At 42.0% G+C, this 16,446-nt stretch overlaps 1 protein-coding gene across 2 annotated transcripts in view; it reads left to right on the top strand.

Annotated features, from left to right (window-relative positions):
• LONP2 (lon peptidase 2, peroxisomal) overlaps nt 1-14,408 on the top strand; it is a 95,792-nt gene extending 81,384 nt beyond the window's left edge. For both annotated transcript variants that reach the window (XM_033418885.2, XM_004264874.4), the window contains 4 exons: nt 1,403-1,545; nt 9,780-9,987; nt 10,395-10,585; nt 13,991-14,408. In XM_033418885.2, coding sequence (XP_033274776.1) covers nt 1,403-1,545; nt 9,780-9,987; nt 10,395-10,585; nt 13,991-14,212 — 764 coding nt within the window. In that variant the 3' untranslated portion in view covers nt 14,213-14,408. The remainder of the gene's footprint in view (nt 1-1,402; nt 1,546-9,779; nt 9,988-10,394; nt 10,586-13,990) is intronic.
• The last annotated feature ends 2,038 nt before the right edge of the window (nt 14,409-16,446 follow it).

Below are 16,446 nucleotides of genomic sequence, written 5' to 3'. Positions count from 1 at the left end.
TAATATGATTTAACATATTCAGTAATCACTTTGGAAAAGAAAGGAGTTAGTGAAAAGCAATTCCTTTAACTTCATGGTATCAGAATAGAAGAATCATAGCAAAGCTAGAATAAATACAGATGGATATACAATGTTTAGGTGACTTTGTAATTATTATGTGTTGTATATTAATATATACAGTAATCATTTCCAGAAGGAAGGGTGTATGTAAAGAAAGCAATAAAAGAAAAATATTTTAAAGCACTTTGTGAGGTAGTACAAGAACTAGAAGAATTATGGTAAAACGAAAAGAAAAGCAGGGAATGAAGATGAATAGAGCCAGATATTTCCTACATTTATTTATTTATTTTGCGGTACGCGGGCCTCTCACTGTTGTGGCCTCTCCCATTGCGGAGCACAGGCTCTGGACGCGCAGGCTCAGCGGCCATGGCTCACGGGCCCAGGCGCTCCGCGGCATGTGGGATCTTCCCAGACCGGGGCATGAACCCGCGTCCCCTGCATCGGCAGGCGGACTCTCAACCACTGAGCCATCAGGGAAGCCCTTTCCTACATTTTTAAACCTCTGCTTATTTTAGGTTTCTGGCTATAGACTGAAGTAACATTTTTCTTTACTCAGATTGGAATTACAAAGACCAGTAGAAACGGTGGTCCTAGGGCAGTTGGTTCCTGCTCCCTGGTTGTCTGATCTCAACCAGAATGAGTCAGTCCTTCGACAAGATGTCAGCAGCCAGGGCTCTTAGGCAGGTAAAGAAAATAGTCCATTATTATAGGGATTTCAAGCCAGGCTTCATATTATCTTACCCTGGTGATGACAATTATATTCGTTTTTATTGGAAAATAATAACCTTGGAGTTGAGCTATATGTTTACACAAGAGGCATTGCTTCTAGGGGTTCTGTCATTTCCAAGTTCATGTTGGCTGTCAGGAAATGGGACACCTGATGCAACTCCTCTGAGGAGGGAATTGAACAGTTTGAGTTGTGTTGATTTCACAGAGAATTGTACAAGGTAATCTATTGCATCTGACACTTGAGTATCTGGCCTCTAAAGGCCATCAGTTGAACAGTGCCAGGCATTGCTCTTGGCTTAATATAATGGTTGAAAAGAAGACAGGCAAGGTTGCTGCCCTCCTGGGGCTTACACTTTAATGGGGGAAGATGGAGGACAAACAAGTGAAAGTAAATGAACAGGGCAATGCATTGTGTCACCCCTCGGGGGCTCTTGAAAGACTAATTCTTCTGTTGCGTACCACAGGTACACAAGGTGAATTTTTGTGCCTTAATAAAGGTATAAAGGTGACTGAACGGTTGGAAGTCCACTGAGCTTCTGTTTGATATTTACTGCTAATGAATTTTCATACCTGCAAATCTCTGAGAATTCTTAAATAAAATTTTCTCTCTTAGGTTACAGAGAACACATTGTAGAAGATACAAAACCCGAATCTATCAGTGACACTACCGACTTGGCCCTACCACCTGAAATGCCAATTTTGATTGACTTCCACGCTCTGAAAGATATCCTTGGGCCCCCGATGTATGAAATGGAGGTGATCATTCTCGTTCCTTTGTTGATACCCACCGGTTTACTCTGTTGGTTGCCTAATAGATTGGGGGAGAAGTAGATTTGGGTATTTGGGGAGGCTGAATTTTGTCTTAAGATTGGAAACTTGTGTTCTCTATGGTATTAAATTTGGGTGCTTAATGTGATAATGTGGCTTTTGCAGAGCACCAGAGACCCTGGCCATATCCTCTTTTGGAAACCCAGTCTGATCTTGTTCTTTGCATCCAGTTTCATTTTAAGAACAGTGTGTCTGACTTTCCTCCTTAGAAACTATATATTCCTATTGTATGTGCTTTAATTAAGTATTTCTTTGTGCTATCAAAGACTTGGAGGAGGGAGGGAAACAACCCAGTACAGAATACCTGAAGACATGAGCCTGGCTTTAGCTTCATGCTGCTCTAGTGCAGACCAGACGGCATCTTTCAGGATTTGTTCTTTCATTGTTATTACTAGTGCCTTTCGAGTTAAACCGACATGCAAGCCCAGCCCTATTTCCATCTCTCTCCCGTAATTCTCCCTCATAGCGGAACGCGGAGCCATAAAGGCCTTGGGAGCAGGACCGAGTCAAGGGAGCTGGATAGAAATAGGTGTTGGTCTATTCTTACCAACTATAGTACTCTGTTTTGGAATGGGAGATATAAATTATAGGGTTGTTAGAAAATAGAGGATTTTTAAAGTCCTGGGAATGTTGAGATCACCAAGGGAAGCTGTGACTGCTGAGGTATTGTGATATATTTTATAGGATGCTTATATGAGCTTTCCTGGGGCATTTACTAAAAAGAGTATGTATTTTACTACTGAACTTATCAGCATCTTTCTTCAGAAGCTTTACTATCACCTTGTCTGTGTAAAGGAAAAAAGGTTTTTAGAAGATAATATGGTGAATTATGCAGAAGATAATCTCTCCATCCAGCATTTGAAATCACTACCAGTAAACATGATTTTCCTCAAGTCTTAAAACTGAGAAGAAGAGAAGTAGCCCCCAAACCCATCTTGTTTATTTTCCTAAACTCTGAGCTAGTCATTTAATTCTGCAAAGCTCTCAGCTACAAGAATAGAACGCGTTTACTGTTGGCAGTAAACCTGGTCCTGAACGATAGAATCAGAAACATTATTTTGGTTATTTGAATTCTTAAGATACTGTGGATGGATTTAAATTTTGAAGTGTTGAAAGAAGTGGAGCAAAACTTGTTTTGGTTGAGAACGCGGGCCAAAGCTGCTTTCCTGTTCCGAGTGAACCCAGTGATTCTGTGAGTGACAGTAGAAACAGGTTCTGCTCCTGCATGTCCGGCGGGCTCTTTTCTCTTGGCTTTCCAGAACAGTACATGCCAGCCATTCTTTGGGAATTTACACCAGGGCAGTTGATAAAAACAAAAGATGGATGCGTGTTTCTGTTGCATAGACCCTTCTCTCCTGGCCATGACTGCTCCTGTTAGGTTTGGAAGCATTGCTGACATTCTTGGAGCTTTGGCAGAGAAAGAGCCCAAGGACAGAAAAGAGAAATTTTATAAACACTGCCTAATAGCTCTGTTTGATATCACTGCAAAAACTATTTTATTTTCTTTGTAGCATCTGAGCTATTACATATGAACACTTTGACCAGTATGAATCCAGTAGCCATTTTCCCTTCTATAAATAGCATCTTAGAATAGAAGGTCTGGTATCTGGGAGTTTGGAACATTTTGTTCATATTTTCCACAGTTGAGAGAATTTACCCTGGAGCCAGGGGTTTCTTTCTCTACCTTTAGTGGTCTAATGACCATCAGCCCCAAATTATGTAACCACAGCTTTTTGCATCCATGAAATTAAGATTTATGGAACATTTCTTTGTTGTCCACAAGGTCCATCACTGTGCTAGGGGTCGTCCATTTTACACACAGGGAAAGAGCTTAAGGAAATTAAATGAATCATGCAAATTCACATAAGTTGCAATTAGTGAGGCCAATCTTTAAACTCAGATCAGCCAACTCAAGTCCGGTATTCTTTCCACTCTCCTATAATACCCTGCAGCCAAGCTAATTCCTGCCCTTTCCTGCTGAAAGAGAATTGCTTGAAGTACAGCAGTTTAACAAAAAGGCATACCTGCTCTACCTCAGATTTTCATTTCATTCTTACCAACTATAGTACTCTGTTTTGGAATGGGAGATATAAATTATAGAGTTGTTAGAAAACAGAGGATTTTTAAAGTCCTGGGAATGTTGAGATCACCAAAGGAAAAGGATACGGAGTAAAGAGCAGGGAGCCTAGGAGCAGGCCCTGAACAGTTAGGGTCACGTAGGGGAAGAGGAGCCCTCAAAACAGACAGAGAGAAACTAAGAAGAAACAGGCAGTCAGGTAAGAGCAAAACAAGGATGTTGTGCCGCCATGAAAACAAAGGCAAAGACTGTCTCAAGAAGGGGGAACATGCAGATGTGTTTGCTGTCTGTGTACCGGATTCTACAGCATGGAGGTTGTAGGTGACCTTGACAGAGTGGGTTCACAAGGAGTGATGGGAGTGTGTCGAAGAGGGAGTGGAAGGTGGGGAAGTAGAAGTAGTTTGTAGGCAGCTCTTTCAGAAGCTTGGCTGTGAATGACTACAGAGAAGTGAGGTGGCTAGAAGGGAGGATGGAGGTCAAAGGGAGAGTGGTTACAAATGGCAGCCTGTTTGCTGGTCAGAATAGTGCAGTAGAGATAGTCAGACTGAGGTTGCTGGAGAGAGAGGTGGTACCACAGGAGCAGAGTCTTTGGGGTAGTGCGGCGCGGTGGGGTCCCTGGTGTGAAGGAAGAGCTGGTCTGTGATGAGGGTCCCCTGTGGCGGGTGTGATGGAGAAAGGGGGCTGAGAGTGTTGAGTAATTACACGGAAAAGATGATAACGCTGGAACAGGAGTATTCGTGCACAAGGAGAGCAGTAAAGCTGGGACAGAGCTGGTGTATAATGTGAAGGAGGTAGAGTTGATGGTCTTGAGTACAAGTGAGCTAGAAGGATGAAAAAGTGGCGGTCAGGGAAGGGGGTGGTTAAATTCAGATTTCAAAGGTCGTATGGCTTCTGTTGGCAATAAGGACCGGGAAAAGGGTGGCTGGGTGAGGGTGAGAAGCGTGGTTTTGGAGTTAAGGGTGTGCTTAGAGACAGAGAAGCCAGCTTGCACGGGTCTCAGGTACTCCCTGAAGAAACCCAGGGTGATGGCGGGACTCAGGGTGGTCAGGAAGGAGAGAGTGGGTTTGACTATAGAAGGCAGTGAGCAGAGAATGAAGATGGGAAGCCGGCTGCCATAAGCAAGGGTTAGGAGGAAGAGGCACGCCACTCAGCGTGATGAACCCCGCCTCCTCGGCCGTGCTGGCGTCATCCGATGCGTGGGGGGATTATATATAGGTTTTAGATAGTTTTTAGAATTTGGTGAGTTAATGTATATAAGGCACCCACCATAGTGCCCGGTACATGCTAAGAAAACAAATACTGGTTCCTGCAACCACCATACACCCTTAAAACAAATAGACCTATGCCCAGTCACAAAAGTAAAAGTCCCTCTTATTTTTATTATAACCCTAATTTTATATTTGCTTTAATAACCTATACCACCCCTTCCTGTGCTTTATTTTCATTGAAGATGAGTCTGCAAAAATACATTAGTACCAAAAATGTTACTGACCTAGCAAACTAACAGGAAGAAAGATAAGAAGGCACACTTTTACTGGTGTTATATCCGTTTAGAATTCTCTCAACAGGTTGAAAAATGAGTTCCTGAAACTTTGTCTAGATTTCATATTTAGGAATAGTATCATAAGTCACCTTTTCACATACAATAAAGTTTCCTAAAGAAGCAAGATCAGTTAAACACCCACTTTTAAAAAATAACAGATCTCCCTGCATTATGAGAGAGAGAGTGGGAGAGGGTGGGGTAGGTGCCGGTGTCTGGGGCAGCCGAGACTTCATTCTCCCTGACTGCTTCTCAGAACACCTCCTCAGAGGCAGGCCCGGGTCCCGGCATGGAGGGCTTAGGAAGGACGCAGCTATTGAGTCTCATTTGATCTGGTCAGTTATGAGATTGCCATTAATAATGGTAAACTTGGTTGCAGTTACTTTTACTGATTACATGAACCTCTTTGGGGGGAGATGAGAATCTTATAATTTTCATTTTCATCCTAGTGAAGCCAGGAGAAGCCTCCACATTATGAGATACATATATACACACACATATATTATCTGCATATTAGATATATATACATAATTAGATATATAAATATAATACAATCCTGCAGTTGACACCCCCCCCAAAAAAACCCAACATATAGAGTTCCTGTATATCTCTGGGGGTAACAATCAATCTCATAGACTACAAATGTGGTGACACAATCAGAAAAACACATAAACTCTAGTCTTTCCAGGATAAATTTGATTTTCAGCCTCAGAAAACCAGTCATCCAAGCCACGAGCGTCTGTTTTGTCGTCTGCTAATCCTGAGAATGTGTCATCTGAGTATTCCTGACTCTATTCATAGTTTGTATGAAAGCCTCAGTGGTGGACAAAAAGTTCTTATGCGAAGGTCACTGCCCTTAGAAAAAATAGTAATAAAGGGAAGAAGAGACTAGACATGCAGGTTTTAAAAAACGTCCTGAATAGAATGCATCCACCGGTGAATTCCAGGAGATTCCATCAGTGTGCTTGCCTTGCAGACAGATAAAAGCAGGTGCTAGAAATGAGCAAAGTGTATAAACACTAACGAAATGCCCAAAGAGTCATGGGAGTAAATTCCTTCTTCCTCCCTCTCCATTCAGACCTGCTGTGCCCCACGCCCCTGTTAGGACAGCAGCGATGCTGCACTCAGCCTGGCCCACCACCGGCCAGTTGTACCAAGGAAAGGCCTTACTGGAAGGGCCTGCAAGCAGCTGGCTCTCAGCGGCGCCGGTGCTGCGCCAGACCGGGGCCGTGTCGCACAGCTTCCAGAGGTGACGGTGGCTGACCCCGGCACTCCTCCAAAGCAAACAAGTTCACAACTGGAAAAATCAAATATTCCTACAGAGACTTTAAAGAAGCTGGCAGATGGAGAGCCGCCGTGGTGACAACCCTGGCGGGAGCATAAAAAATGCTGTGCAAGCTATAGAAAACAAACCAACGTGTGGTGTAAGCGTTACTGAGGCACGAACCTGCACACATACCGCAGCCATCTGACAGCTCAGGTTTTGCGAGGCACTGTGCCTGCCCCTGGCGAGAAGGCCCACAATATTATTCCTGTCTTGAGTCCTTGGCACCTGCTGGCCTCTCTGCTGCGAAAAGGCTTCCTGGCCTTTTTCTGCCCAGCAGATTTTAAGACCGCTCAGTCTCTCCTGTGACACCTGTCCCAACTCCGCAGACATGGACCCTTGCCTCTGCAGGGCTCTCTGTAGATACAGGCACTGGCTAGATGGTCTTGTTGCACTCCCCGTGCTGGGGGGTAAGCGGCCCCTTATCTGATGCGGTTAGGTAGGTAGTCTGTCACCGCTCTGAGGTTTTCACTTGACATCCCTGTGATCCATGATGGGGCCAGGCTCCCGGTGCCAGTAAAGCACCATTGGATGAAGGTAAAACTCTTAGTCCCTCTGATGGCTGCAGCAGTAAACAACAAGGTATTAAAACTGTAAGTGTTCATCTAGGTTTGGAAGGGTCACAGAGAGTGTACGTATTTACTATTTCAGTCAAATATCACTAAATATCACTATTTTAAGTTAATCGAGAGGAAAGAACAGTGTGAAATTGGCAATGATTAGATGCTCAAATGCTCCTTAAACACTGCTATCATTGAAGTGTTCAGAATGCAGTCATACTTTATAAGACATATCCTGTTATTAATTAGGTTTTTCATTAAATATTTTAAACACTTCCTCAGTCTACATATTTACATGATTGATAGAATTATTACAGAAGAAAATGACCATTTCTTTGAACAAGATTTAGTTAACAGATAAAGGAAACTTGAAGCACCAGTTTCAAGGGAAATTGAATGACAGAAGTGAACTTGAGAAACTCCTGCTCCACTTTGACATTTAGAGGGAAAAACGTTCTAAGCATCAAGCCTAGGCCTGTCTTGGCTAATACAATTGATGATTCCACAAACCAGTAATGGAATTAGAAACTGGTAGAAAAGTACCAGTAGATACACATAGTTTTGAAATTATTGTATTGAATCACTTGTTAGGGAAGTCTATAAAATACAAATTGTTCTGTATAAAGGGTTTAAGATGGCTGGGAAACTGCATGCGGGAGGAAGAAAGAGCATATATCTTATCTTTTAAATTCATATTTACTTGCACTCATTATTTCCGAGGGAAAAATACATAGAAACTGGATGCTTGGTTGTTAAGAGAATTGTTACAATTTCAGAACACATGACTTTGAAGAATATGACTCCAAGTCTAAGAATTACAGATTCGTTACTTCTTAGATAACTGCTATTAGCCTCATCACGAGACTCTAGGTTTGATAGTAACTCCTGCCCTCAGTTCTCCCACCCGTGTATGTTGTTGTTGAGTTACACAGATTTGTCACTGGTCCCATCTTCAGGTTAATATTTCAGTACTTACCGTCAAGTTAGAATAAAGTGGTTACGAGCCTGGATGGTTTTGGTTTGGTCACGTGTACTTATCTACCCCCTGTCCTTTCAATGAACAGTGGACCAGTTACTTTTACCCAGAGCTCTGGCAGATGGAGAGTGTTGGAAACTGGCTTGGTTTCTTGAAGCAGTGTGGTAATCAACATGAATCCTACTTCTGATTCTTTGGGGACATGTTTGGTATTATTCTGACAAAATGAGTTTTGAGGACTTAGCTGTTAAAAGGGATTGTTCTCATTATAGCTAATGAAGTTGTGCTATATGTCTTTTTCTGTTAAATTAGCACAGGATTCAGTATATTGAGGATAATTCTTTAGGACTGGTTCAGTCAGTCCTAGAAAAGAGCCATGCAGTAAAAACAGGAACCCCTGACAAGTTCCCACCCAAAGTAGATGTCGTTCAGGTATAGAGAATTGATTTTATATTAGCAAGAACAAGCCTTGTGAACACTTTTATAAATAGTGTTTCTGTGTTTTCCTTAAATAGTACTGATCTTTTGCATATTGATCTTTTGCGTCTTTTTCCTCAAATAGATACAAAACAGGGCAGTTGCAAAGCTGAGGGAAGGTGAAATCCGTGGTGCACAGTGTCAGCTCAGCCAGTGATGCAACCTGGCCTTCCCAGTCTCTAACATCATTAAATATAAAATAAAAAATTTAAATATAAAACCAACTTTAAAAATAGGCTTTTATGTTTACTACTAAAAATAAGTGCCCAGTAGCTTCAATGGACGTCACACATCCATTTAAAATCAGGATTTTCAGCATCTAAGCCCCTTGGAAAAGTAAGCATCAGCCACCCAGCCCTTTAACCAGAAACTCAGGCTACAGACTCTACTGCTCTGTAGTGAGAAAGTTAACCTCTCGGTGGAAAAATCTCATGATTGCATTAGTGCTGGGTTGACATATTGTGCCCAGTTCCTCTAACATGGATAACTTCTATTACGATAAGAAATTTGGAGGCTCAGAATGTGCGATAAAAGTTAACATAACTGTTTTTCAACTGTTCCTTTTGCTATGTTTTCATAACTTGGATGTGTTAACCTATTTGGCTTGTAATCACCAGTGAGTGACACAATCAGTTTAATATGGAAGTGAGGCAGCACAGCGGGCCTCCGAGCACACAGAAAGGATCCAGGACATAGTGAAGTAGCATTTTACAGTGTCTCTGCGGCAATAAAGATGAGTGGCAGGGAAGTAAGATCCAGGGGTTTTAATATATACCTTGGCCTCTGGAGCTAACACTTCTCAAAAGTACGTTGAAAAGAGCGTTTCTACTTCCAGAAGCAAATTCATGATTGCCTAAAATGAAGTTCGGTGCTGTAGTGTTTTTAAATATGCAGCCTAAGAAAAGCATTGAGATAGATAAAACGATTGCATTTGTTCCTGAAAATTAGGGCATGTGTAACTAGGTGTGGTGCTTAAGTATCAAAAGTCACTCACACATACTTTAAGGTAAAATTGTTTCTGATAAATGCCAAAGTCTGTCTTGGCAAAAAAGCCCTATGTGACTCCAAGTCATGTGCAGTAGTAAGTACTTTGAGGTGCAGCTTAAGCTTAAGCCCTCTGAGGAAGAGCCAGCGCTTGTGATTAGGTCAGCCTGAAAAGAATTCGGCTCTTGTTGGCCTTACCGATCATTTTCCTTCTTTCTCTCAAGGTGTCTGAGCGACTGAGTCAACCAGGAGTGGCGATCGGTTTGGCTTGGACTCCCTTAGGTGGGGAAATCATGTTCGTGGAGGCGAGTCGGATGGATGGCGAAGGCCAGTTAACTCTGACCGGCCAGCTGGGGGACGTCATGAAGGAGTCTGCCCACCTGGCTATCAGCTGGCTCCGCAGCAACGCCAAGAAATACCATCTGACCAATGGTGAGCGACCCACCCCAGGGAGTAGGGGCGGGGGGTGCAGCTGCAGGCAAAGGAGAGCCTTGGGATCCTGACCCAGGAGGCATCCCACAGTTCAGAGACAGATCCAGTTACCCCTTAAAGCACAGACCTTTGCTTTTGAATTCCCGTGGAAATTCTAGTTCCCAGTTGAGGACTGTTTGACTGGAACCTGAGCTGGAAACTGACTCCAAGGGTTTGTTTTGTTTTTCCTGCTACTTGGAATAGAATGAAGCTGTTCTTCCAGACCCCCACTTTACTTATACTGCCCGTTAATATTTTGAAGGATCTGTTTACCCGAAACATTCATTTTTATCTGTTTGATTTTCTTTTTTCGGAGAAAAAACAGGTTTAATTTTTCTACATCAAAATCCTTTTTTCCTTTTTTAAAGCTTCTGGAAGTTTTGATCTTCTTGAGAACACAGACATCCATCTGCACTTCCCAGCTGGAGCTGTCACAAAAGATGGACCATCTGCTGGAGTTACCATAGCAACCTGTCTCGCCTCACTTTTTAGTGGGCGGCTGGTGTGTTCAGATGTAGCCATGACTGGTGAAATCACACTGCGAGGTCTTGTTCTTCCAGTATGTATGAAGAAACCTATTTATATGGTTTTTTAATTTTTTAATTTAAAATTTTTATTAATAGTATTTTAAAATCTAAATTAATAGTGGTTTGCCTTCTTCCTATGAATAGCTTAGTTTTAAACATATTAAATTTTTATATCTGTAATTCAGATTTTTAAATTTTGATCAAATAAAGGAAAAACTGACAATTTTCCCCATGTTTTCCCTTCTACTAAAAAAGAAGACTTGCTTACAGAAAAAAATATCAGTCTGGTCACCAGAAATATCAGCTGTTCAGGTGAAGATTTGAGGCTTTATTCTAGTTAATGAATTGTTAAATATATGGCATGTGTGTAAAATAGGATGGTAGCTATTTTTAAACTTTAAGCCCAATTCTCACCTTTCTGTGAGACCTCCTATCCGCCTATAGATAACTTAGATTACTGTAATTGATAGATTGATTAAAAAAATATATAGAAAAGAAGTAGTATAAAATGGAAATTGTAGTAAAGACTAACGATGCCTAATTGCTAAATTTTGAAAAAGTTCTGTACATATGAGGCTTTAGGGCTCCAGCCTATATCATAACTACTTATAAAAACACTGAAAAATGCATAGAACTTGAGAGATCATTTAGAGGTTTAAGTCATTAGTTAGCAGTACCAGACTACAATAAAGTTTTGGTGGGTTCAATAGCAAAATGAGAAAAAAAGGAATGTTCTTTATTATGAGAATGCCTTTATTTTATGAGGTAATGGTGAAAGTAGGTCATAGAATCACCAATTAGGATCACAAAAAATGCTCTCAGTTCCCTGATTTTTTAAATTTAATTCAACCAGAAAGTCATATTCTAAACCTTATTTACTATGATATAACTGTATATCTATACTCAATAGGAATGTCGATCTCTTTTCTTTACCTTACCCCAGAACTACTGCATTTCTAGTGACAGTAGTGGTTGATACTAGCTGTACTGCTAAAAGGAAATGAGCAAGTGCTTTACTGACCATAAACTCTTTAGTTTCCTAGTTCAAAATGGTAAGCTAAGCAAGGAATAAAGGGAATAAATTATAACAGTCAAAAATGAGGGGGGAAGGACTTCCCCTGTGGCGCAGTGGTTAGGAATCCGCCTGCCAACGCACGGGGACACGGGTTTGAGTCCTGGTCTGGGAAGATCCCACATGCCGCAGAGCAACTAAGCCTGTGCACCACAACTACTGAGCCTGTGCTCTAGAGCCCGCGAGCCACAACTACTGAGCCTGCGTGCCACAACTACTGAAGCCCGCACACCTACAGCCCGTGCTCCACAACAAGAGAAGCCACTGCAATGAGAAGCCTGCACACCGCAACGAAGAGCAGCCCCCGCTCGCTGCAACTAGACAAAGCCCGCGCACAGCAACGAAGACCCAACGCAGCCAAAAATAAATGAAAAATATTTTTTAAAAAAATGAGGGGGGACACACCATTGTAAAGCAATTACACTCCAATAAAGATGTTAAAAAAAAAATGAGTGGGGAGCCATCAGCTGATAGTTCAGCCAACTTCTAGAAGATAGAAGTGTCCCCAGCTGATGTAACAGAATTGGAGGTAGAGACAGTCTTCCCAGCAGGAAAAGCACTGGCTCAGAGCCAGAAGGTTCAGACCATTAGAAAAGGAAGGGGGTGGGAAATGAAAACCAGGGGATTCGTTGAAATCTCCATAGAACAAATGGTTCTTCCACTAGGTCCCCTGCACTCAGTGCAAATTGCACGCAGGAAAAGGCTTCCCTACCCCCAGCAGAGGCGAAGCCACAGCAGCTCTGAGTAAGCCTTCAGTTTTAAACTATTATGGGAGACATGGAGAAAAGCAGCATTTAAGAGAAAGACCTGCTAAGTCTGGAGAAAACATAATTCAAGAACAGAGGATAAGACAAAGCTCTTGAATTTAAAAGAACGGTTTTAGGAATTGGTCGACGAACTATTCAGAAAAAAATAATAGAAAAAACAGTCTGACAAATCCAACATCTAACTAAACAGAGAAAATGGAAGAGAACAAATTGTCAAGGAAATAATGGAGCATTTCCTAGAATTTAAGGCTATGTTCAGATTGAAAGGGCCTGTACCAACTAGGAAAAAGGATTGCATCCTCATGACTTTTCAGATCACGGAGGAAAAAGCTTTCTCATCCGTGACCCTAGATACACAGCACCTTCAAGACTGAGGGAAAATGGGTTTAAATCGTCTTGTGTACACAGCCTTACCGTCAACCAAATGTGAATGCAAGATAGACATTTCCATACGTGCAGGGAATCCGTTTATCTCACACTCTTTCTGAAGAAGTTACATTGAAAGTGTAGTTCAGCAGCATAAAGGAAAAGCCTGGCAAGAGAGTGACAGTGTGGTAGGATGGCCGCTGTGCAGAAAGGCCTAGAGCCCAGCCAGTCTGGTGCCACAGGTGGGAGCAGGCTTCTGAGGGCTGTCTCCAGGGGTCACGTGTTCCGGGTGGTGTGACTGAGACTTGTGTCTGTTATCTATTACTCATACACACCACCCCAAAACGGCAGTTATTATTCTTAGTTTCTGTGGGGCAGGAACTCAAGAGAGGCTTAGCTGGGCTCTTGTGGCCCAGGGTCTCTCATCATGTAGTCATATACCAGCCTGGATGCAGTCAGTCATCTGAAGGCTGACTGGGGCGGGGCATCTGCTTCTGTTGTGGTTCACTCACGTGACTGCAGATTGGTCCTGGTTGGCCGGACTGCTGGGGTGACCTCAGACACCTGGGCTACCTGAGCTACCTGCAGGGCAAGAGATCCAAGAGAGATCCAGGCAGAAGCTCTTATTTTTTGTGACTTAACCTTGAAAGTCACACAGCATCACTTCCACCGCACTCTTACAAGTAAATCGCTAAGCCTGGCACACATTCAAGGGAGGGGAATTAGACTCCACCTTCTGAAGGGACCATTTCAGACATATTTTAAAACCACCACAAGAGCCTAGATGTTTTCTTCATCACACGGCACAGAGGTCATTGCTTTAAACCTGTACAGAAGAAAATAATCCTGGCATGCAACTAAGCTCTGTAGGAATGGTATTTATGGTCAAAATAATGTAATGCTTTTTCAGAATCAGCCTATAAACAAGATTGTTGTGAGTACAGAAAGGAATATAAATGTTAACCTTGACAATATAAAAGAGAATCACGGACAGAAGAGGTGCTCATACCTGTCAAAAATTTAGAATCTTCCATTAAAAGGATTTAATATAATACTAATTGAAATGTAAAGAATTTACTGTTAACCTTTTTAGTGGCTTTCCTAGCTCATGCTCTAGCAAAATGGAAGATGATTTGGATGTTTTAAAATAGCGTGAAAGAAAGGTGGGTCAGGGTTTCTTCCACAGCCTGAGGATGATCATAAACCTTAATAACGTTCCTCTCTCCTTACAGGTAGGTGGAATTAAAGACAAAGTGCTGGCAGCACACAGAGCGGGACTGAAGCGTGTCATTATTCCTCAGAGGAATGAGAAAGACCTTGAAGAAATCCCAGGCAATGTCCGGCAGGATTTGACTTTTGTCACAGCAACCTGCCTGGATGAAGTTCTTAACGCAGCTTTTGATGGTGGCTTTACTGTCAGCACCAGACCTGGCCTCTTAAATAGCAAACTGTAAGCCCACATCTCAGCTTCTTAGAATTTTAAGTTATAAAGTGCCGAGAGGTACTGACAGGATGATTTTATTCACACCAGCAGGGGTAAGCAAAATGTCCCTAATTTGCGAGTCTAATCTCAGCAGTAACAAACCTGACTCAAGTGGTGGCTAGTGTTTATTACAGAAATGTTAATTTAATAAACTGATTAAATCGGAATTGAATTCTTGTCTTGAATGGGCTCATTACTGTCCCTGGAAAGTTATGGAACAGTGGTTCTCCTGTGGTTCCAAACAGAAGCATCTGTATTACCTGAGAACTTATTAGACATGTAAATTCTCAAAACCCACCAGCAGACCTTTTGAATCAGACTCTGGGGGTGGGACCCAATCTGCTTTACTAAGCCACCCAGATGATTCTGATGTGTAGTCAAGGTCAGGAACCATTGGTATAGACCATTACCTTAGCAGATTCACCTGTAGATTTTATTGGCCCCTGAAAGCAATCAGAAGGGGAACTGGGCAAAGGTGAAAATAATAGCCAACTATTAGTCTTTACGGAAAATATTCAAGTGAAGCAAACTCTGTGATGAGGTCTACACATCCTACCCTTCCTTTGCTGAGGGAAGCAGCAGAGTGGCATGTGTTGGCCTACATGACAGAAACATACTGGCCCTGAATGCCTGTCATCTTAGAAAAAAGTCCAGTCCCCAGAGGGAGGCAGCCATCCATCCTGGGATGGTCCCTACACTTGGTATCCTGATTCCTGCCACCTCCCCTTGTGTTGCTTGTTTGCCTGTGCCAATCCCCAGTTCTGGTAGCCTTTCTCCATGCCTCTCTTCTCCTGTGACTCAGTCCAGGATATGGATAACTATGAAGTTAGGCTCTTCTACTTACTAGCATTTGAACTTTCTGTATCTTAGTTTTCCTTACCTTTAAAGTGCAAATAATTGTACTCATCAGTGTTACTGTGAAGATACAGTTAGAATGCAACATAAAATAACACGGAACAATTTCTAATCATTATTCCAGCCAGTAATGGACTTCAGAATCTTATATTACAAAATATAACAACAGATATGTAAAGATACTTCGGAATTTCTTGGATAAGAATGAGATATACAAATTACCCTAATACTGTGCTCAGACCTGGCGGTAAAAATCTGAATGTGTTCTGGGAGGACAAGTGCAGACCTAGGGCCGTGGCCAGTGGGAGAGAGCAAGCACCGTGAGCTTGGAAAACATTTCATTGACTATCTTATCACTACTGTGATTTTATCATTTCTGCACGATTGTCTTACAAGGCAGAAGAAACTATGATGTTAATTTGTTTTCAGCAACCAGAGGGAGTTAATCCATACCCACCTTGCTCTGCCGTGTCCCACCCAGCAGTGGCAACATAGCACACATTTGAAGAGTGGGAGTTATCTGTATTCTTCCTCAAGAGTCCTGAGTATGCAGTTTTGTACTGGTCTGTGAACAGTAGTAGGGCATCTTCTGGGCCCTCTGGCTTTGAGCATGCCTTTCCTTACTAAAGGAGCTGACTGAGAAAACCCATACATATATGAAATTAGCAGTATGACCTTCATTTCTCTAGCATTGTTTTTGGTTTTTTTAAGTTTGTGGCAAAATAATTTACCATTTTAACTTAGAAGTGTGTAATTCAGGGTCGTTAATTACACTAATGTACCACCATCACCACTAGCTATATCCAAAACCTTTTCATCATCTTAAACCGAAACTCTGTATCCAATAAAAAGTAACTCCCCATTCCTCCATCCCCCAGACCCTGGTAGCCACTATTTTACCTTGTCTCTATGAATTTGCCTATTCTAAGTACCTTATGTAAGTGGAATATCTGCCCTTCTGTGTCTGGCATGTTTCACTTAGCATGTCACCATTTATCCATGTTGCAGCATGTATCAGAATTTCCTTTCTTTAAGACTGAGTAATATTCCACTGCTGCACATGCCACATTTTATTCATTTATCTGTTGTTTCTACCTCTAGGCTGTTGTGCTGTGAACATGAGCGTACAACTATCTCTTTGAGTCTGTTTTTCATTCTTTTGGAAATACACTTGAGGAACCACCCATGTTTCCCACCACACAGCTACACCATTTGACATTCCCACCAGCAATACACAAAGGTTCCAATTTCTCCACATTCTTGCCAACACTTATTTTCATTATTGATAATGGCCATCCTAAAAAGGCCATTAAAGAAGCAACTCATTGTTTTGACTTACATTTCCCTGAT

The sequence above is a fragment of the Orcinus orca genome, chromosome 20 (genome assembly GCF_937001465.1).
Source record: "Orcinus orca chromosome 20, mOrcOrc1.1, whole genome shotgun sequence".
NCBI lineage: Eukaryota > Metazoa > Chordata > Mammalia > Artiodactyla > Delphinidae > Orcinus > Orcinus orca.
Note: the sequence above shows the minus strand (reverse complement) of the source record. Positions and strands in the feature narration are given on the sequence as shown.